Genomic DNA, 24561 nt, shown 5'->3' on the forward strand with positions numbered 1-24561 from the left:
TGCATAAAGTACATCCAATTTTCTCAGCTTTACAGAATTTAACTTTTCTTTATAATGAAGAATATTTGAGCTCTAAACATAGTGGTTACTGTACACCTGCTATAAAATGATGAAATGGGCCAATTAGATTTCTCTCTCAGGAATTTGAAAGCATTATAATGAGAGAAAGGGAAAAAAAAGACCATAAGGGTTATACCTTGTACAGGTCATCTCTTGAGAAAAATCATGTATAATCAAAGTTAACTGTGAAAGTCACTTAAATCATCCTATGAATACCAGAGTCTGAGTCTCTGGAAGATCAAAAGCCAAGATTTTTTGCTGTTGTTACTCTTTGCATTTAGTAGCTTTCTAGGTCTCAATTCTAATGTCTGTGGCTCTGTAGGTATCTTTATAGCTCTTGACTTTGAATTTGGAGATGCCCTGTTGGTTTTTAGAAATAACACGTCTTTCCTGAGGTGGCCTGAGGTTTCTATTTCTTGCCACTAAAAAATTCTTGGTTATTAGAAAACTCTGGGGCAACCAGTTCGGGACCCCCTCTCGTTCCAAGAGCTACGACTCTTTACTCTTTACTTTTAATAAACTATCCTTTTTTACAAAAAAAAGAAAAAAAGAAAGAAAACTCTAAAGTAGGCTACAGCACTGTTAAATCAGCACTGTCAAATTTTGCAATCGCAAAATACAAATTTTTACTACTGAGAAAATTTATACAATTCTCAGTTACTTTTTTGTCTACTATTAACATGCTTGAATATAAATTTTAAAGCCAAAGTATAAATTCAACAGTTATTTAAGCACCTAATAAAATGACATAACATTTTAGAACCCTGGAAATGTCCCTACAACTAAACTGAGAGAGAAGTTTACTCATGGAAGAAGAAAAAATGGTAATTAAAAACTTTATTCTTATTTTGATTATTTATGAATTATTTTCTCCAGATATTTAAGGGACAACAGGATGTCAACCATATACCAATTATCCATAAGCAACTATTACCACCAAAAACTATTTTTCTACCTGAATGGACTTCTTGTAAGTGTTACTTACATCACAGTACAGAACACTAACCAACAATAAAGAAAAATAAATTTTAGTATATGTGCTGCCGAAGCGAGCACAAGAAAAATAAATTTTAAAATGTAAAAGAGTATACACATATAGGATACAAGAAACAGAATAGATGGAAAAGTTGGGTAAGAAGAATAATCAGAAAATTAAATGGCAAAGAGATTCCACTCTATTGCCAAAAGGAAAGAATACCAAAACAAAACCTTTCAACTGTTTCACAGAATTGTTGGCATTATAACAGGATCTCTTAGGAGTTTGAATAAAATTCTGGCAATTATTTTCTCCCCAGCGGCTCTAGGCTTTGACTCGGATCATTACACTGGAGGCTGGAATTCTATTTCATTAAGACAAAATTCACATAAAAGGATTTTGCAATCTCAATACATTTGAAAATAAATTTTACAAGGAAGCAAGACTATAAATAAAAATCATAACACTTAGCTGAATTAAAATAATATATGTAGTCTGCCTCTAAATAGGTTGCATTCTAAAAACTGACCTATAAAGAATTGTTCAGCAGTCAGATGTTTCTTCACACAGAATATGCTCTGGTGGCTGATCAGTTTACTTGGAATGGTATTACGAGCACTGTACTTAAGCTAACCAGTCCTCTGTGGACTAGCCTGTGACCCCCACTACCAGCTGGGCGACAAGAGGAAAACCTGGTCCTGGAAGCAAAGGCAGGCAGAGTGCTAGTAAGTCCTGAAACTCCTTGGCCTTTCCCAGTCCGCTGCTAGCCGGGTATTCAGAATTGAGGCACAAGTGATGGTTGCGCCTGTAAGATGTTCAGGGTCTCTAAACTTGGGATAGCCCTGACTTTCATGTGACTTCTCTGTCCTTAGGTATTCACAAATATGGATCAAGTTTCCTTGTTTTTAACTTTCTTAAGGCAGAGAAATGTTAGAGTTAATTCCATAACATTCTAAATATGTCCTATATTTATCTACTAATTCTTGACCTTACATAAGTCAAACTATTTTTAAAAAGATATAATTAGAATGCTCCAATCAAAAGATAGGGTGGCTGAATGGATAAGAAAACAAAACCCTTACATATGCTGCCTACAAGGGACTCACTTCAGATAGAAAGGCACACAGAGACTGAAACTAAAGGAATTGGAAAAAGATATTTCATGAAAATGGAAAGGAACAAACAAACAAAAAACGGAGGTAGCAATACTTATACCTGACAAAACAGACTTTAAAAAAAAGGCTATAACAAACAAGAAGGATCCAATAACCCCACTTCTGGGTATTTATCTGAAGAAACCCAAAATGCTACTTCAAGGGAACGTGTGCATCCATATGTTCATTGCAGCACTGTTTACAATGGCTAAGATGTGGAGGCAGCCTGGGTGTCTGTCAATGAACAAATGGATACAGGAGGTGGTTCATATACACAGTGGAATATTGCTCATCCATGGAAGGGAATGAGTTCTTGCCGTCTGTGGCGGCATGGATGGACCTGGAAGGTACTGTGCTGAGTGGACTATGTCAGACAGAGAAACACAGATACAATGTGATTTCACTTATCTGTGGAATCTAAAAAGCAAAATAAACAAAACAGAAGTATACTCATAGATACAGAGAACATTTTGATAGTTGCCAGATGAGAGTGGGGCTGGGCGTGAGTGAGAAAGGGGAAGGAATTAAGAAATACAAATTGGTTGTTACAAAGTAGTCATGGGGATGTAGGGTATATAACATAAGGAATATAGTCAATAATACTGTATGTATGGTGTTGGATGGGTACTAGATTTATTGGGGTGATAGATGGGAGGGGTTGGGGAGCAGGGTGAAAAAGGTGAAGGAATTAAGAAGTACAAATTAGTAGTTTCAAAATAATCATGGGAATGTAAAGTAAAGCACAGGGAATATAGTCAGTAATATGGTAATAACTATGTATAGTGCCGGGAGAGTACTAGACTAGCCAGGGGGATCACTTCTTAAATTATATAAATGTCTAACCATATGCTGTACACCTAAAATTAATATAAAATAATATTGTCAAAATAAAGTATAAAAAAAGACATAACTATTTTTAGAACAAATTAAAGAAATGAGGGAGACTTAAAAATAAGTCAACAAAAGTTAAGATGGCAGAGTTAAAAAAAGATGGACTTGAGAGTTAGACACCTGATTTCAAGACACACACCTCTGTCACTTAGCTGTGTGATTTTGGGCAATATTTTACATCTTTTTCACCTCTTCTACAAAAGGGGGATATTTCCTCACATCGCACAGCATCTCAGTGAGGATAACAAAGAATAATAGCATATATTATGATGCTGGTATAGATTAAGTCCTCAATCATATGATAATTTCTACCACTCTCTAATAAAATAAAAAACCAAGCAATTCTCCTCCCAAGTATATTATAAAACAATGTTTTAGGTACTTTCATGCCTTTCATATTCTTCTCAAGAAGAAAACGTATGGTAGTTCTGGGCTTTATAAATGTCTTACTTTGATGAACCTTGCTGCACAGCTTGAATTTGTATTTTTCTTATTTTAAAGGCTTAATTTTGATGTATCTATTTTAATTCTTTTATTATTCTTTAAAATTTCTGTTAACCTAGCTTATAATTATTGTCTCCCTCAGTCTACTAGGTTCCTAATGTTAACTTTTTATTACATTTCAATTATTTACATACTTTGTTGATTTTTTCTTTTAGCTATTTTTCCTTCTAGTGGTTATTATATTGACTCTATATTTTCTTAAAATGTAACCTTTCCCTTACTTATGATTATTCCTTCATTAACAACATGAATGCCGGTAGAACAGCCAGATTAATTTAACCTGAAACTATAGCAGTAACTCCATTCAGATAGAAATTCAGTTGTAAGAGAAAATAATCGTAAGAGATCACTGGATACGTGATTTTGAATATCCATTCTTCTAAACAGTCTGAATACTGTCACTGTATCAAGCCAGACTCTCAGGCGCTGTTCAGGTGGACCACACTGTATTAGGGTCTATCACTGTAACCAAGGGTTTCTCAACAGCGGCACCATTCACATTTTGGGTTGAATAACTCTTGGTTGTGGGGTGCTGTCCTGTGCACTGTAGGATGTCCAGCAGCATCTCTGGCCTCTACCTGCTAATGCCAGTAGCACAGTACCCTGCCCCCAACTGTGACAACCAAATATGTCTACAGATGTTGCCAAGTGTCTCCTGGGGAGCAAAACTGTCCCCAGTTGAGAAGCTCTTTATACTGAATTGAACCATGGGGTTTTGAGATCAGTTTATATTAAGAGATTTGTTAAATAACAGCCATACAAAGAATGGTATTAAGGATATTATCTATTGTATTACTCTTTACTCTTTGTTTTCCATTATGAGGGCAATTGGAGAAATTTGTTTCCGACTTTAGTGTAAACAGGATGTTGTTTTTTTATGAATAGTGTGAATCCTTAACTAATCATATTTTCATTATTTTTTTTGGCCACTGGAAAAGCTCAAAAGCAAATTTACAGCCTATCTTTGATAACAGTGTAGAATCTACAGCACCCATTTATGTGTACTAAATCTCCCGAATGTCAGTTTAATTCATTTTTTTTACCATGAACTTTTGAACCTTATTTTTCATCTTACTGTGATACATGTAATTCTGCATGTGGAGACAATCTTTTTTTTTAATGAGATTAGGTACAAAATAATAAATAAAACAGGTTTTAAACTGTAATATTCCCCGGTAGATCACAGGCTTCAGTCTCATTTTATCACGCCTCTCCAAATCCCCCTGGGTTAAACCTGGATCTTCTAGCTTTCCCTTACAAATGTTTTGAGTCTATTCTCTCCAGTCAAAGCATATAACTAAATCCATTCACTCAGTGAGCTATCTCAGATATGTAATCATCTGTGTAAAGTTTTCTATGTCCTTCTACATTTATTAGAAGTCTATCTCTACCCGTGGAGACCACAACACAACGGGCGTGAAATTCATCAACACATCACTCTGTAGGAAGACAGGGAGAGACAGGAGCCACATCCTCTTTTCTCTTGCTGAAGCTAGTTTTGAAGCTTTCCTTTTCCCCAGTAATGCCTATTTATAATCCATGCCAAGTAACATTTGGAATTCATCCTTAACTCTGGTGCATGACAGATGGTGACGCAGGAGTGCCCCATCTTGCACCACAGTGACAACTATGAAGGGTTCTACCTGGTCCTATATTGTCAGATTACTTTTGATAGTGCTGAAAGGGAACCTGTCCTCTCATTTTAACCCTTAAGACGTCATTCCAAGACCTCAAATGAGATATGGGTATTACAGAGGTTCATAAGCAGGTGAACGGATAAACAATCGGTGGTATCTCATACAAGGGAGAACTACTAAGCATAAAAGACAGTACTGTTAGTGTTAGTTCCTATACATACAAAATGGTGAATCTCAAAACATTACACCAAGGGAAAGGCACACAAGAGGACATATTCCATTCCTAAGAAATTCTAGAAGAGGCCTAGCTAATCTATCGTTTGTGATCCCCTTGGGCCAGGGAAGTGCTGACAGGAAAAAGGCATCAGGGAACTTTATGGAATGACAGAGGTTCTTTTTGATGTCATATCTTGATTGGAATGGTGGTTTCACGATTTATGCATTATCAAAATAATATACACTTAAAATAGGTGCAAATGTATTCTTGCTAAAAATGTATAACTTCAAACTAATGATGAGAAAACATCAGGCAGACCCAAATTGAAGGACATTCTATACAATAACTGACCAGTACTCTTCAAAAGTATCAAGGGCACGAAACAGGAAAGAAGAAGCATTGTCACAGACTAGGGGAGACTAAGGGGACATGAAAACTGAACACAATGAGAAATCCTGGAACAGGAAAAGAACGCTAGTAGAAAAACTGGTAAAATCCAAATAAAGTCTGTAGTTTAGGTAATAGTATCATACCAAAGCTAATTTCTTAGTGTTAATTATACCATGGTTATGTAAGCTTTCAACATTAGGGGAAGTTGAATGAAGGATATGCAAAAACTCTCTGTACTGTTTTGGTAACTTTTTTAAAAGTCTAAAATTATCTAAAAACAAAAGTTTTTAAAATGGGTGCATTTTATTGTGTGTAAATTTTAACTCATTAAAATTCATATAAAATTAAAACAAAAGAAAATGGGAGTTATTAACAACTAACCCTATCTCCAGCATGACTGTCCTTTTAAGCAAATTAAATGTAATGTTTAAATCCAACAGTAAGACTAACTACAAGAACCAAAACTCTCTACTTTTCAATATTTGAGTCAATAAATTGAGTAGATAAAACATACAGCATTTCTTACCTAAAAGAACCACTAAATTTAAAAGACTACTAATTGAATAAAAATCTCAGAATTACTTTCCTCAAAATCATATATCCCCCCCATAAACACTAATATATAATTAACAATAAAATCATCACATCTTCAAATTATGATACAATGAATTCATAAAATTTTGAAATCTACAGTAAAAATATTTAATTTCAATGACTCTCACATCTAAGAACTGTTATATACAAGGTCAGACAATTAAGTTCACGAACTTGTTGCAGTCTGTTGCTAACCTGTTTTGATATCAGAGGGATTATTCATTATGAACTTGTACTAACTGGACAAACAGTTAACCAAGTTTACTATTTGCAAGTGCTGAAATGCTGCATGAAAAAGTTAAACGAAAACGACCTGACCTTTTCGCCAACAATTCATGGCTCTTGCATCACTACAATGCACCAGCTCACATGGTACTGTCTGTGAGGGAGTTTTGAGCCAGTAAACAAATAACTGTATTGGAACACCCTCCCTACTCACCTGATCTGGCCCCAATGACTTCTTTCTTTACCCAAAGACAAAGGAAATATTAGGAGGAAGACATTTTGATGACATTCAAGACATCAAGGGTAATATGACAACAGCTCTGATGGCCATTCCATAAAAAGAGTTCCAAAATTGCTTTGAAGGGTGGACTAGGTGCTGGCATCGGTGCATAGCTTCCCAAGGGGAGTACTTCGAAGGTGACCACAGTGATATTCAACAATGAGGTATGTAGCACTTTTTCTAGGATGAGTTCACGAACTTAATTGTCAGGCCTTGTATTTGGGTTCTAAAAGCTATACCACCTCATTTAATATTAAAGAACAGAAAGACATCAATAGAAAAATAATTCAGAGAAAAATTAAAACTTTTAGAGCATACCTCCTTTGTTGCCATTTTCTTCATCCTACAAAATAAAAAGAATGTATATCCATATATGAATACATATTTATAAACCATAGTGAAATCACAGCAAGACTCAGTCCAATTCAAATTGCCCTCCCCAGAACGTGCCAACTACAATCTCATTAACAGTGTCTCTTGCCAGGGGCTGAAACCTTCATAAACAGAGATGGGAAGTCTGTGAGCGAAGCCAATTTCAAGGGAGGACATCGGGAGTTCAGTTTTCAACACTGAGTGTGAGATGTCTGAGAGAGACGCCCAACTGGAGGCTATCAAAGTAGGCATCTGGAGAGCTGAACCTAGAACTTGGGAGAGAGGGCCAGGCCAGTCATCACGTACTGTACTCTAACAAAATGTGCCTTTAGGGGTTTCTACAGGACCCAGAACTGTCTTTATATAAATTGACTAGCTCCAAATTGCTACCTATTTAACGTCTGTATTCCATGTTGAGGTTTATCTATTTGGTTGCTTTTCACTGTTATCAGGCTGTCCTGCTCCCATGCTATCCACGTTTGGCTGGGAAATTAGAAAAGCGACTTTGAAAAACTTGTCTAAAAATATATTTATTCAAATTATTTGTTGAGCCCCTATCATACAAAAGCTACAATGTACTATAGAAAGAAAAAAAGACATTTAATGAAGAAGAGCTGATAATTTATTATATTAACTTTTGACCTTTATTTTGGCTGTCTCATATATATAGTTTTTGTGGGTGTTTTTTTTCTGGTTATAAGCTCAGTTCTGATATTGGTAAGGTTGCCAGCTAAGTGATATAATAAATACCTTGTTGTATTACTTTCACATTTTCTAAAAGCTATACAATATTATTATTTTTTTAAATCCTTCAAAGTGAATGGACAGAATTTCATAATTAAAAAGGAAAAGATTTCAATATACATTTGCCATGTAAAACTCACAAGACTGAGACCTATGTGCAAGAACATCTGTGTTAAATAACAGCATTAACAGCTAAAGTTTACTGAGCAATTACTGTATGCTAATTCCCATAATAAGTGTTTTACATGTATTACGTCATTTAATCAACACAACAACCTGTGAGAAAGGAGTCTGTTAGGTGACTTATCCAAGGTCACAGAGCTAACAAGGGGCAGAGGTGGAACTCAAACCTAGGTTATTTTGACTCTTAATGACTACGCTGTTAACAAAATTATATGGTGGTACTAACATTTCTAGAAATATTTTCCAATAATAAAAATATTGCATTTTTAATGTGTGTGTGGTAAAATTACCTTATGAAAATTGTACTATCTATATGTTCATCACGCCCCAAAGCCCTTGTTCAAAACAAAACAAAAAGACAAATATAAATTCAGTCTTAATATGTAATTAAAGGGACTCTTAAATTATCAAATGTTTTCACATGTACCTCATACACAAGTAATACTATTTTAGATATTTTAAGATAAAGTAGATTCTTAGGGAATCCGGTTCAGCAGTTTTATGGACATTTCAGGAAACCCACACTGGTAAATTTTAATTCCAAAGGTAACAATTACTCATAATTCTTAAAAACTACTGAGCACTTGAAAAAGCTCATCCTTTAAAACATTTTACTGGAAAGATATAACAAAAAAAAGTGTGTGGTCTCTAGCAGCAATTTCACACTGTTTTAAAAGACCACCTTAGAGTCATAGAAATTTAGAATTAGAAAGGGTTTTCTAATCTTCTAGTTCGATTCCCTCTAATTAAAATGGAAATCTAGAAGCCAAGGGAAGTCAAGTGGCTTGGCCCAGGTCTCACAACTCTTCTAAATATCATGATTTCCATTGCACTGTTGTACAAATAGTGAAGCCCTGGACATTCATGCTGGCAAGTGAAAGTCTTAGTTCCATGACTTATTATGTGACTCAGATCAGCTCCCACGTCTGTTATACAGGCTAATAATGAAGTGAGCTAATGCTCGTAAAGAACAGTGAAGAACACAGAGCTGCCATTATAATTATTCCACGCTTCCCTTTATCAGACCACGTTACTATATAATGAAGCATAATTAATGTAATTCATTCTGGTGAGAAGCTGTTTTTAGATTGACTTGCCATCATATGACATACCTGAAAGGTAAGTATCATTTTAATCCCAATAACTTTTTATAACCATCAGAATAGTTTAGCAAACTAATTCCTCTGCATTCTCTGCCCCCAAAACACTTTCTTTCTAGATAGTAGAAAAACAACTACCTATTAGGATGAAATTTGGAACTAAAAGTCCCAGCAAAATAGATTTGAGTATGACCTTTCAGAAAAGATTAAAATTTTTGTTCTAGAAGGTAGAAAAACATCTAAAAGAATATAATAACAATGAAAATATAACACTTCTAAGATAGGAAGAAGGCAGGAGAGGAGGGTTAAGGGAAAAACAAGAAGATAGAATAGCCTTGTGGGGTTTTTTGAGTTACTTTAATTACTTCTCTTACCTTATATGAAAATTGAATTGCAGACTCTGGGGGATAAACAATAAAATGCCTTAATGTAAAACCAAAGCCTTGAGATGTTCTTTTCAACATAACTGTTTTGGGACCTGGCCAGGAGAATGTTTCATCTTCGGATGGTGATACAGTTTCACTTTGTTCTTTTCCATCTTTACTTTTTGATACCTAAAATAAAAAGATATTTAAACGTTAACTACTAACACCATATATTAATATTTCCTCACTTAGAAAAAATTATACGTAAAAAATATAATACCTGAGTGCAGATATGATTTTAATGGAGAAAAAGAACCATATTCTGATACATGAACTATATGAATTAGAACAAATCATGCAGATCATCAAAAACTCATTTTTTTCTAGAAAGAAATGCTATGAAAAGTTAATCAGAAGAAGAAAAAACTCTTGGAAGTTAGAAATATAATGGCTAAAATTTTAAATGCAATAGAAGGAATGAAAGATAACACCAAGAAAATCTTATAGAGCACTAAAGACTAAGAAACAGAAACAATGAAAGAAGAGATGTGAAACTCTTATCAAGTAAGAACACTAAAATTGTTATCAGATAGTGCAACAGCAACAAAGGATATTAGAAAATAACAGATAACGCCTTCAAGTTCTAAACACAAATTCAGTATCCACATTGATAATCCTTCCACTATCCTGGCCTTACACTTCTTTGATCTCTTTTCCTGCACTCTTGGCTTCTATCTGGTCATGACTGAAAACCATTTACAACCTCAAATCAGGGATTCCATTCTCCACCCCTTTCATTACCCCAACCCTTACGATTCTTCGATCTGAGCTGACCCTACCACTTTTCCCTGTCCCTCACCACCCCATGTCCTTACTTCCATATTAAGCCCGCTTCAATTCACTCCTTTACCTTTCTCTCACTTCTTCCAAGTCACCTGACAAAACCTAACCCTGGATAAACCAACATGGCCTACTCAGGGCCTGCACCTAAGGAGCCCAACACAGGTGGAGAAAAACAAAAACTAGGCTGACTGCTTTCACTCTAAGTTCACTTCCTGTAAGTGAATTTAGACAACTAACCTCAAGACAGCGTTTAGTGGTGTCTGTCGATGATAATTCTCTCCAGTCCATTCATCCTATGTGACTAATTCATCCCTTCTCCTCCAGCCTCACTTGTACCTGATGACCCTGCTTTCTACTACATCGAAGAAACACAAGCAATATCTGAGAACACATTTACCCCCCTCCCTGCAGCTGTGCCCATGTTCTCTGGCCTTCCCTCTCTTTACAATGCCTGCACTGCCCACCCTTCTAAGGCCCCACCACTTCTGTGCGAGATTCCATTCCCTCTCACTATTCAAAGATACAATTCCAGCAATTCTCCACTCCCTGTTCTGCGACATCTATTTTCTCTTAACGATATAATTCCTAACAGCATATACACATTTCGTAAGTTCTTTAATCTGAAAACAACAAAAACCCCTCTCTTGACCACACATCCCTCTCCAGCTACCACCTTGTTGTCAGCTTGTCTTCAGTACGAAATTTCCTGAAAGTTGTCTACAGTTGCTATCTCCAATTCTGTCCCTCCTATTTTTTTCTTGAATCCCCTTAAATTGGGCTTCTGCCTCCATAACTCCCTGAAACTGCTTTTGTGAAGATCACCAAGGGTCTCCAAATGGCTAAACTGAACAGTCAAGTCTCAGTTTTCATCTTACGTGATTTATAAGTTGGCACAGGGATCAGTCACTTCCTCCTTGAAAAGTTTTCTCCACTTGACTCCCCACACTGATTTTCCTTCTAACTCACAGGCTCCTTCTTCTCAGTCTCCTTTGCTACATCTTTGTCTCTTAAACTTCTGAACTTGGGAGTATCTAACGCTCAGCCTTTACTCTGTCTTTTGGTGATTTCTTCACTCATACATTAAATACCATCTATATACAGATATGTCACCAATTTTCACCTCTAGCCCAGACATCTCCCCAATCTAAGAAGTATCTCAAACTTAACATGTCTGCATTACTGCTAAGATTTTTGTATTAAATGACAACCCCAAGTTCATCCTAGTAATTTTGAAATGTAACCTTCATCAAATGGCAAAAAACAAGGCTTGGCCTCGTTATATTTTTAATTATATTCCACTAGTGAATCTATCTATTCCTCCACAACGATTTGCTTCAAATGAAGGTGTTAAAATTTAAAAATGCTCTCGAAAGCAATTTTTTCTTGATAAAAATACAGTGCAAGATAAAGGAAGTAAATTCAAGAGACTTCTAAACCCTAGATATTTTTATTATATAGTCAATATTTATTACTAGTTAGCTATTCATCAATTTCATTTTCTTTTCTTTCTTGGAAGACAGCTAGATAGTATCATTCATTCCCCAGCCAAACTTGCACTAGGGGAGGCGGTGGATGAGTTCTAATCAATGGAATGTGAATGAAAGTAATATATGTACACAAAAATCAACAGCATTTCTACATACTATCAATAAGTAACTGGAAATTGAAAAAAATGTTGTAAATATACACCATTTAAAATGGTATATACCATTTTAAATATATATACTGTTTAAAATATATACCATTTAGTGATAAAACATTTAAAAATGTTGTAAATATACACCATTTAAAATGGTATATACCATTTTAAATATATATACTGTTTAAAATATATACCATTTAGTGATAAATCTGGCAAAAGATTTGCAAGACCTGTAAATGGCAAGTCCAAAATACTGCTGAGAGATTTAAAGAATATCTAGTAATAAATAAATGGAGAGACATACCATGTTCATGGTTCAGAAGTCTCAGTACTACTACAATCTCAACTTTCCCCAAATTGATCTATAGATTCAATGAAATCCCCACCAAAATCCTATATTTTTGTGTAGAAATTGGCAAGCTCTTTTTATACTTCACTTTAAAATGAAAAGGAGCTAAATAGCGAAATAACTTTGAAAAAGAACAAAATTGGAATACTTACACTACAAGACTTTAAGACTTATTACAAAACTACAGTAATCAAGACCCTGAAACCATCTATAGAGACTCTACATTTGGAACTAATTTATCATAAATGCATTTCAGTTTATCTCCCATTCTAGGATTTGGAGATTTGGGGGGGGGGGGGGGTGGAGATGTTAACACTAAATATCAACATGGGTGACTCAAGCTAAGTGTCAAGTAATTGCAAAAGTGATCGTGATAGAATTTCTAGGATAAAGGTTATTAATCTAGGCTTAATTACCCAAACAGCTCTACGTAGTGACTAGACCCTCGTTTTGAGATCCAAATGAGAGGATCATTTTACACATACATGTGTGCAAGTTCTTCAGGTGTGCTCGCTCTCTCTCTCTCTCTCTCTCTCTCTCTCTCTCTCTCACCCCCCACCCCCATTCATTCAGTAAATAACTATTTATGGAGCACCTACCATGTACTCAACACAGTTCCACACAGTGGGGATAAAAAGTAAATGAAATACACACAGTTTAGTTTCTCTTCTTAGAGATATAGATTTACATGCAATTGTAAAAAATAATACAGAGGACATCATGTAATCTTTATGCAGTTTGCCTCCACAATAACATCCTGGAAAACTATAACACAATATCATAACTAGGATATTGACATAGATACAACCCACCCAAGTTGCTGCATGTACCATTTCTTTTTTCATTGCTGAGTAGTATTCCATGGTATAAACACACCACAGTTTCTTTAAAGGACATCTGAGTTGTTTCCAGTTTGGGAGTCTTATGAATAAATGTGTTATAAACATTCACATACAGATTTTTATGTGAAAGTAATTTCCATTTCTCTGGGATAAATGTCCAAGAGCGCAATTGCTGGGTTGTACTCGTATAGTAATTGCATATTTAGTTTTGTAAGTAACTGCCAAGCTTTTTCCAGAAGATTTTTACAATTTTACATTCCTACCAGCAACGTACAGCTGATCCAGGCAGTTTCTCCGTATCCTTGACAGTATTTGGCACTGTCATTATTTTTTATTTTAGCCATTGTGACAGGTGTATAGTGATACCTCATTTTGATTATAATTTGCATTTCCCTAAATGGCTAACGATGAACATCTTCTCATGTGCTTACTGGACATCTCACTATATAATTTTAAAGCACAAAGAATCTTTAAGGTTTCATTAAGATAAGTGAACCCTTTCATGTTACACATGAGGAAAGTGAGACCCAGATTAGTTAAGTAATTTATCCAAGATTACTGCTAGCTAGTATCAGGGCAGGAACTAATATCATGGTTTCCTGAATCTGAAACTAGACTAGTTCCATTTTTCATCATCTCCTTTACTCTGCAGTCTGCGCAGATTCTTTCCCCCAATTGTTCTTTGATCTATTTATATTTTTAAATTTTATTTTTCTGCGGGACTCTAATTTTAGCACTTTAAAAATTTTACCTGTACTAAATTTATTTCTAATGTACTATTATTATGTTTTAGCCTCAGCACTCCCAAATATATTGTTTCCTTTTCTTTACCTTTGAATCATATAGAAAACTCCTTTGAATCATGGTTTCACGCTTCAAGTTTCTGAAGTGAGCCGGCTATGTCCTGTTCTAGTGAGTTCTTTACAAAAATGGAGAAGAGGGGATGAAGAGCAAGCAATTTCTGTTTTGCTTCCTGCAAACTAAGACTTTTGAATGCAACATATCTCAGCTCAGTTGTCTCAATTGTTCCATCCTCCTAAGAGCATCACACTGAATCCTCTCTTTTCCCTACAGGAAAGAAGGGAGGGTATTTCTTCTTTCTACATAGAAAGCGAAGATGAAAAGAATATACTTCTGTGCCTTTTTCACTCCTTCTTCTAGTTACCCATAGAGCTTTAGATCTGCTGGATTGATAACAAAGGCACACAGGGAGAAATGCAGCTGTCCCAGACTTCTCTACTTGAGAAGACCCCTAATACCCATCTCTTTACACACGTCTCATCTCCCCACCATGAGTACCAATTCATGTACCAACAGCATCAGAGTGCAAGAAGCCAAGAAGTGACTGGGACAATAGCGGTTAAATTCCTGTGGACCAAGAACTGTCATTTGATTCCCCTACAAGACTTCATAACAAGGTCACTTGATTGAAAAAATGACTCAAGGTTAAAAGAAACCAAAATAAAGGATAAAAAATAACTCCATCAAAACTAGATAAAACAACTAGACGAAGCAACCTAAAAGATGACTAAGAGAATCTACAAGAGGAAAACATTAACCACATAACAAATAAAGGCAATAAAAACCTCACAGAAGGGAATGCGCACTGGCATGAGGGAACCTTTGGGGATAAAGGAAAGTTCTCAAAGTAGATTGTGATGAAAGCTCCACAACTGTATAAATTTACTACAAACCATTCCAATGCACACTCACAATGAGTGAGTTTTATGGTATGTAAATTATAGTTCAATGAAGATGTTTCAAAAAAAACTCACATAGGTAAAAAGTACGAAGTCTAAAGGTTAGCCAGAGGTGAAAGACACAGGCTGTCACTTAAGTAAACTTAAGAGTAAGAAAGAAAAAAAAAAAGCCTGTATACATAATATATAACCCCTAAGCTATCTTTTGTAATTATTGTATTTGTACTTTAAGCAGGATGGGGATGGCTTCTAGTATATTCCAGAAATCATTCATAATGAAGCATAAGGATTATATTGTGTTCATCCTGAAAGATTCAAAGTTTGATTCCATCATATATCTCCCATATTTCCCCGAAAATAAGACCTAGCCAGACAATCAGCTCTAATACGTCTTACTTTACTATAATATAAGACCGGGTCTTATATTAATTTTTGCTCCAAAAGACACATTAGAGCTGATTGTCCGGCTAGGTCTTATTTTCAGGGAACCAAGGTAAGATTATTAGTCCTACTCCTATGGATTCTTTGAAAATATTTTGTTACATAATATTTGTTATATACTATTAGTAGTGCCATTGCTTAAAGTAAAGTTTCTTATTTTAGGGCCAGACCTTCTCATGGTGATACAACACCTTTTAATATGTCATTTCCTGAGAAAATACAACACAGAATTATAATGCGTGAGCCCTTGGGATTTTTTTTTTTTCCGTTTTCTTCTTTTATATAGTTGAATTGTTGAACTATCATAGTTTTAACTATCAGCTGGCTGGATGTTTTTTCTTTTATGACTCAGGGAGACTGCGGCATGCAGAGTGGGAAGAGCACGGGCTCTGGAGCCAGACTACCTGGGGCTCAGTCTTTGATACCAGCTGTGAACCCCATGGAGGCAAGTCCCTCAACATAGCTCTGCCTCACTTCCTCGTCTTCACTGTGAGGAGGAGAATAATAGCACCTACTTCGTATATTTCCTAGGAAGATTAAACTATCATAGTTTATCAAGTTATGCAAGTTTATCAAGTTTTTAAAACAGTACAGCGCACACAGTAAGCACTACGTAAAAATTAAATTAAAAACACAGAGGTCACCAATATATAAAGGCTTATTTCAAAAATGTATTATGATAACACTTCATATCAGAAGAACAGTATATAAAATACAGTTTTGTATGAGAGGAAAAACCAAATCGTGAGTATCCATAAAACTTTTTACTAGATTCTTAGGTACACTAACTACTAGTCTCAATGAGAAATGGGCTCACAGTCCTTGAGGGATTTGTCAAAAACACAGCTAGTAAATGCCAGAGCTAGCCTACTCTTTCTGCTCTATGCCAGAAGCAGAAACGGAGTAATAATACGGCTTTAAAACATTCAGATATTGCTTATCTTTAAACTACTTTCTCCATAGTCCTAATGCCACAGATAATTAATCACATAGCAAATTATTTCTCATATGTTAGGGTTTTTTAATGGGGCATTTCTCTGCAAAATATTTCAACACAACTGGAAATCTGATGTTTTCAATTAAGGGTTTTTTTGTTTGTTTGTTTAAATTTCAGCTGAGCTAAAAGACTCTTGAAAAAAAGTTTTTTTATATACTGAGTATTCCTGGAAACTATTGATTTGCAGCTTCTCTTTCTGGAGTCTCTTTGTAAAGATTTTTGGGTTGTTTTGTTTGTTTGTTTGTTTGTTTGTTTGTTTTTGGCTCCTCCAAGTTGATAACAATTGGAACCACTTTGATACTGAATACCTAGATGTATCTAGATGTATTTTTCTGAGAATAAATTCCGGTTTTCAGTGGTATTTTAATATTTAAGATACGAAAGATGATGACCAAAGAAATTCTAACACTCTCAGACTTGAAGGTGAGAAATCTAGATGACTTTAGTCCAAAATATTTCAAATTAAATGTAAAAATATGACTATTAATTTTTAGTTTATTATTTATTTGGACATTCATTTATAATATCTTTCATCTAAGTTGACTGTTGATATGGGTCTTTCTGCCGCTGCTGTCTTCTTTTTACGTATTTTCTGGTAAAGAAGCTCTATTACAAGATAATATGATAGAGTTATTTTCAGAAGCTACTTATTTTCTGATATGAATAAAATCTTGTTTACTCTGAATCAAGAGAACAGATTATATTTTTAGGCTAAAAACAATTATCTCACTACCCTTTGGGCAGACAGGGATCTCCAACTTAAGAGTCAAGCTTACGTTTCCATTTGTTCTAGTTAAAAATGAAAATTTGCTTATGCAGACACAAGCAATACTGAGCATGTATGCAGGCTAGAGAAGATATAAGTAGAGAACATCAGACCCATATCATGTGGTCATTCCATTTTTTTTTTTTTTGAGCACTGTAATGATCTAGAATATCAGAGACTCACCTCATTAAACATATATATAAATAAATTTTCCAGATCTAAGTAAATTTTGGATTATCAATGACACTACATTGACAATTGTTAATAGTTGACTCAATTTCATTAGCCTAAACTATTGAGACTATATCATTTCAGGGACTTTTATAACTAGAAGGAAACTTGGAGATAGTATCATTCAACTTGGCCAATCACCATTTTATAAAATAAAATACTGAGTCTCTGAGAGGTTAAATAACTTGCCAAAAGGTACACAATTATTGGTCACCCAAACTATTCATTAGGGTAGACCACACGAGAGGTCAGGAGCAAATGGAAAAACAATTCATAACAGAGGCTGAAATTGTTTTTCATACGTGCAAAAATATGTCTCTATGTATCAGCGAGGGTGAAGGTACCCCATCCCAGACATGAATTACTCACTTACTCACTAGCACTCAATGGATGCAGACTACCATAGTGTGGCATTTCCAGGCGAGCCAGAGCGTCCTGCTACATAGGGAAGCTCTGTCCTCCAAGAAACTGCACCCGTGAACGGGGAAGATGAGGAACTTAAAGGGAGACGCATGAAACATACTTAGAATTACTGAATCTTAGAGGAGATTCTTCCTTTTTTCCTTACCTTTGGCTGGAAAATAGCTTAAAACAAAAATTCAATATACATAATATCAACTATACAGAGCTGCTCTGTTTGGGGAGAGAGGCAGGGGAATTTGTATAGGAAGCTGTTCCATTCTGCTAGCTCCTCTGAAACTCTAAGGAGCTTGTTAAGGAGCTTAACAATCAGAGATATAGTTCAACCAATTTATTTAACAAACACAGAAACTGAGGCCCAGAGAGCCTTGCCGATGGTCTCATAGCGAATTAGTTACACAGCATGGATTGGAACCTATGCTTTCAGTCTCCTGATCCTGGAACTTTTCCACTAACAGGTTGTCTTAGCAATTTGGGAACAAGAGCTAATGAGTAATAAACCATTCTTTTTCCTTTTATAATTTATATTTCTTAGATATATATGTTCATTAAACATAAGTTAGAAAATAAAGCTAAGCAAAAAGAAAGTAACTTATAATAATGTACCTACTATTCCCCCTCTAAAGAAAACTGATGTCAATACATATGTATTTGTATATATCCTTCTAGACTTTTTCATATGTAAACATATACAAATACACACTTGCGAAAAGTGCTCTTCTAACCCACTTATTTTTATTTACTATGTTATGAATGTCTTTCCATGTTAATATAATATATAGTGACACACTAAAGACTGCATCACATTTTGTCCCACGAATAAATCACATTTCACTTATTCACTCTTCCTTTTGTCATTTAGATTTAGGTACACACACTGCTCATTAAGCTTTTTATGCCACTGGTATTATTATTACTACTACTACAACTACTACAACCACCTTGTAGGTCAATCTCTGTGAAAAATCATGAGTACTTCATTAGGAGAAATTTCCCAAAATGGAGCTGCTGGTCAAATAGTTATTTTTTTTTAAGTTTTATATACAAAATGTCAAAGTACCACCTATAAAATGGGGGACCAAGTCACAAACCCACTGACAGCACATAAGATTGCTATATCCATATTCTAGCCAGCAATGGGAAGCTATTTTTCAATCTTTGCAAATATGCTAAGATGAAAAAATGGTTCTTAATGTTTTCAGTTTTTGTTTCTTTATTAGTAGTCAGGTTAAACATCCAATTCTTAAAGACGTATAATATAAGTAACATAGAAAAGAATATACAGATAGTCTCCAGTTTAAGATTGAATTAAGAACATGTTGTCACTGGAATTCAGAACACAATTCTCAAACAAAATTATAAATGAGGGTTGACAGAAATATCTTGAAACACAGTAGCAGAAACCAAAGCAAATTTCTGGGAACTGGAAAGAAAACTGAAAATACAAGGAACTCAGAACTGACCAACTGGGAAAGCAGCCCCCAGATCTCAAAGAACAGACAACAAGCACCCCCCAGCCCACCCTCCCACCCCAGGAAGGAGGGTCACATTCAGATTAGTCTGAGCACCAGGACGCAGCCTGACTTGAAGTGGAGACACGAGAGCCAGTCCAGCTCCAGCAAAGACAAATGACATCAAGTGAGATAGAGACATCTGCAGTCCCTGGAGGGGGGACAGGGCTTGGACACGAAGCAACTCGGCTGCTGTCCAACTTCTAATGTGGTAATGTACCCTCTGCTTATGCCCTTGCAAATGAATCACTGTCTCTAGGTTGAACGCAATTATGTTTCATTTATTTCAAAACCCCAGCTAAGTAAAAATTCCCAATGCAGCAGGTCCTTATTTTATAATTTGTTCATGAAAAATTATGATTAAATATCAAAAAGTATTTTATATGCATTTTAGAAGCACTGTGGAGCTTACTATTTAAAGGAACTCTGGGATAAAACCTTTTGGAAAACAATAAATTATTTCCATTACTCCATAATTTATGCCCTATAAGTATAATTGCCTTTCAACATAAAGTATTTCTGGAAACTACACTATAAAACAGATCATTTTAATAGGTATTTTACATAGAAAAAATACTTTAACTGGCTAAAAATTAGAAATGATTAAAAATATATCAAAAATATGTAACAATTAGAAACCTCTAAAACCATTACAAGTGCACACTGTTACGATTTTCATAAGCATAAATACACCAGCTGCATATTATACAAGGAGAATCTAAAAGTATTATAAAGTATGAACAATACTCATAAAAAATGTAAATCCAACATGCCATAAATTTTACTAAAAATTTATAAGTTAAAAATAAGAAATGTTAATCATTCCGATCAGCCTGAACAGCCAAAGGAAATTATATACAGAGGGTGCCAAAACAATTTATACACATTTTAAGAAAGGAAAAAACAATTAAAATTGTAATACTCAATATATACCGATAAAAGATGAATACAAGTCACGTTTCACTTCTGCAATGACAAGAAGTGCTCAAAGTGGTTACCAACAGCATCTAGACACTTCTGATTACAGCCAACTACTTGCTTGAGCAACATTGACCAGTGTGTCCACTTGTGTACATTTTTTTGGTGCCCCCAGTAGTTGAAGGAGGGCTTTCACACTCCTTCAGCCTCCGGTGCTTTGGTTGTAGTGCAGGTGCTTATGTTTACACTGAATGACAGGAAATTTCTTTAAATACAGGTTTTGTTGATGACACTGATTTTGCTGTTGTAGAAGTAATTCAAATTCTGATTAAGTAATTATAATTTCCACTGGAAGAAACAAGTCTATCTTCTTATAAACTAGGCCCTTTTTTTTGAAAATCGATTTTCCTATGTCCATTTTAACTAAGCTAAAATGGTCATTCCACTCACTCTCTGGATCTTCCATCTTTAAAAATCATTATATTCAAGTAGATACCGTCAATGCAGAAAATATTTCACAAGTAGTTCTTAAGGACTTCTGAAAAATGAAGACCTGGGATTCATACTAACTTGCTTTGGTTATTCAAAGAGACTACTCAAGGAAACCAAAAATTAGATGACATTATTCCTATTTTACAAATTTTTAACACTGTACTCCAAGAAATTAGGTAATTCATCCAAGTTCTTACAGCTAGTGAATGATGGGCAAAAGATCTGAACAGATGCTTTACTAAAGAGGAAACGCAAATGGCCAACAAGTGTAAGAAAAGATGCTCAACTTCACAGGCATCAAGCAAATGCAAATTAAAACCATAATGTGACACTATGACACACCAAAATGGCTAAAAACATTTTTTAACTGGAAATCAATTATTGGCAAGGATGCAGAGTAACAAGAATTCTCAAATCCTGCTGATGGGGTGTAAACCGGTACAACCACTTTGAGTAACTGCTTGGTAGTATCTGCTAAAATCTGGCCGTAAAATGTGCACACCCTGTGTCCAGTAACTCCACTCCTAGGTATATACTCAACAGAAATCCATATGTATAAAGCCATGTGCAAAATGTTCCCAGCAGCATTATTTGTAATGGCCAAAAGTTAGAAACAAGTCAAATATCCATCAAGAGTAGAATGGATAAACAGTGGTATAGTCCATACAATGAACTCCCACAAATGAATCCTTAAAATGTGGATGAATTTCAAAGATGACACTAAGTGAAAAAGGTCACACACAAAAGAGTTCGTACAATGTGATAATATTTATGATACAATTCAAAACAGGCAAACCAATGCATGGTGATTATCTTTAAAGGAGAGAAACATGACGTCAGGGGGCATAACAGAGGCTACTAAGGAGCTGTTACTATTCTGTATCTTGATCAGAACAATGATCCATAGGTGTGTGCACTTTGTAAAATTCACCAAGCTACATATTTATGATTTATGTATGTTATATATTGCTATATTTCTACTTTAAATGTTTACATTTGTCACGTTTATTTAAACATGAATCTGATTATGGCATTATCATGCTAAAAACCCTGCAATAGGCTTCCCATCACACTGGGAAGAAAATCTAAAACCTTTCTCTTACAGACCCTCCCGGACCTGGTCCTGGGTAGGACACTGACCTACTTCCCTTTCTCCTCTCCCCCTGATCACAGGTTCCTGACACACAAACCTCCTGGCTGCCTCCAACCCAGCTCTTACCCATGTTAGGGGCTTTACACCTCTGCAATTCCCTCCACCCGGCGTGCCGATATTTGTATAGCTTGCTTCCTTAATTCATTCGGTAATCTTCTTAAACATCATCTACTCAGAAGTGATTTCTAAGGGGCTTTTCCTGACCACCTAATCTAAAGTAGTCTCCCCTCACTCCACCCTTCATTTTTCCTCACAGCACTTATCACAATCTGAAATGACATTATATGTTTGCTTATTTATGTATTGTCTGAGCCCCCTACCCATTAAAATGTGGGGACCATAAGAGCAGGGACTTTGGTTTGGTCATGCCAAATAGCACAAAGCAGGTACATAAAAAGTTGTATTGAATGCTTAGAAAATTAGTATTTTCTTTTCCTGTAAAGGAAATTTTATAGTTGCAATTATGTATTTGTGTTTCTGTAATATCTGTCTCTCCCACCTGATAACCTCCAGGAGCATAATATACATGCTCACCATTTTATAGCCAATACATAGCACAGTAGCTAGGCAAAAACCAGGTGCCGAGTAAGTACTGGTGAAATCAAACGATGTACATCAACGCACCACTGAAACTTCATTTTTTCTAAGCTTTCTACAAATATGCATTGTAATTCCCTAGTCAGGATCTAAACATCAGGATTACTGCCTGAATTAAGCTCCTTTAATCTCCAGGCCCTAAAAAGCACCATTTCCGCTCACCACTCTGGGTAGTCCCAGAATCATCAATTTAACATATTTTGACTGATCTCCATTATTTATGACAAGCTTAACAGAAATTCCTACTCCCTCCTATGTAGAAAGAGTTAACATAATAGGCCAAAGACTACTATCTTTAGAAAGGCCTGCTTACAAGGTGGGTCCTTGGTTGGCATCTGGGACCTTGGATTTCTGAAGGGTTCTCACCATTCCCTAATGGATCAAAGTGGTTCACGGTGCCTAAACTGTATGCAAACAATGTGGTTTATGCTGAACACCTGCTTTCCTTCTGGGACTCTGGAATTTTGGTACATGCTGGAAAGAAGGTGCTTATGTGACCAGCCCCCGGTAAAAACCTTGTCTCGAATGAGCTTCGCTAGTAGACAGCATTACACATGTTGTCACAATTTGTTGCTGGAGGAATTAAGTGTATGTTCTGTGTCCATGGGGAGAGGACACATTGCAGAGGCAATACCTAGCACAATAGCCAGGCATGGGTTTCGCTCTGAGCTTTATCCCATGTGCCTTTTTCCTTTGCTGACTCTTCGTATCATTTTGCTGGAATGAACCACGGTTGTGAGTACTTGCGAATACTACTATATGCTGAATCCAGTACGTCCTCTCAGCAAATCACTGGGCCAGGGGGTCGTTTGGGGGAATCCCCAACACATCTCCCAATTCTGAAATGGATTATAATCAATCACCACTGTAGGAAAACAAAAGAAGAAAGAGAACAGTGATCCCCGCCTTCCGGTACTCATGCCCATGTGCAATCTCCTTGTGTGGGCTGGGCCTGGTGATTCGCTTCTCATGAATGGAATTTGGCAAATGTGATGGGATGTCACTTCCAAGACTAGATTACAAAAGACTGTGACGTCTGTCTTGTCCACAGTCTTTCTCTGGCTTTTCTCCCTTGCTACTTCTTATGAAACAAACAGCTGTGAGCTGTCCTCTGGAGAGGCCCAGGTGAGAATAACGTAGGGTGGCCTCCAGCAAAGACCTGAGGCCTTCAGCCCAACAGCCTGTAAGGAGCAGAATCCCACCGGAAGCAGGTCCTCCCCCAGGCAAACCCTGAGATGACTGCAGCCCTGGGTGACCAGAGTGTCGGGTTGTGTGAGTGATACTCTGAGCCAGAGGATCCGGTGAAGCCACGCCTGGATTTCTCACCGACAGAATATTATTCACCCATTAAAAAGAATGGACTCTTGCCCTTGGCAACAACATAGACGGATGGACCTTGAGGGCATTATGTTAAATGAAGTAAGTAAGACAGAGAAAGACAAATAGTGTATGATCTCACTTATATATGGAATCTAAAACAACAACAAAAAACCCAAGCTCAAAGATACAGAGAACAGACTGGTGGTTGCCAGGGGTGGGGGGAAAGGGGAGAGAAGCAAAATAGTTGAAAGGAGTCAAAAGGTACAAACTTGCAGTTATAAAATAAGTAAGTCCTAGGAATGTAATGTACAGCATGGTGACTACAGTTAATAATACTGTACTGGACATTTCAAAGTGAAGATAGTAAATCTTGAAAGTTCTCTTGACAAGGAAAAAATTCTGTAAAGATGGTGACAAATGTTAACTACACTTATTGTGGTGATCATTTTGTAACTTATACAAATATCTAATCATGTTGTACACCTGAAACTAACATAATTTTGTATGTCAATTATGTCTCAATTAAAAAACCCATTTCAACATTCAAGCCTTCTCACATAGGCTTAATGTTTAGAATTACACTGCTTATACAACATGGTTACCAACTCACAATATAGTCATACACGTATGTGTCTCAGCGTTGCTAA

General features: G+C 35.9%; 1 protein-coding gene across 1 annotated transcript in view; it reads right to left on the reverse strand.

Annotated features, from left to right (window-relative positions):
- The window catches only part of ARHGAP21 (Rho GTPase activating protein 21), a 115216-nt gene that overhangs the window by 63584 nt on the left and 27071 nt on the right, over positions 1-24561 (reverse strand). Inside the window, 2 exon segments of the mRNA XM_088789235.1 lie at positions 7247-7271; positions 9702-9881. Coding sequence (XP_088645361.1) covers positions 7247-7271; positions 9702-9881 — 205 coding nt within the window.

The sequence above is a fragment of the Rhinolophus sinicus genome, chromosome 1 (assembly GCF_057876585.1).
Source record: "Rhinolophus sinicus isolate RSI-liver-muscle chromosome 1, RSI-T2T, whole genome shotgun sequence".
Classification (NCBI taxonomy): Eukaryota; Metazoa; Chordata; class Mammalia; order Chiroptera; family Rhinolophidae; genus Rhinolophus; species Rhinolophus sinicus.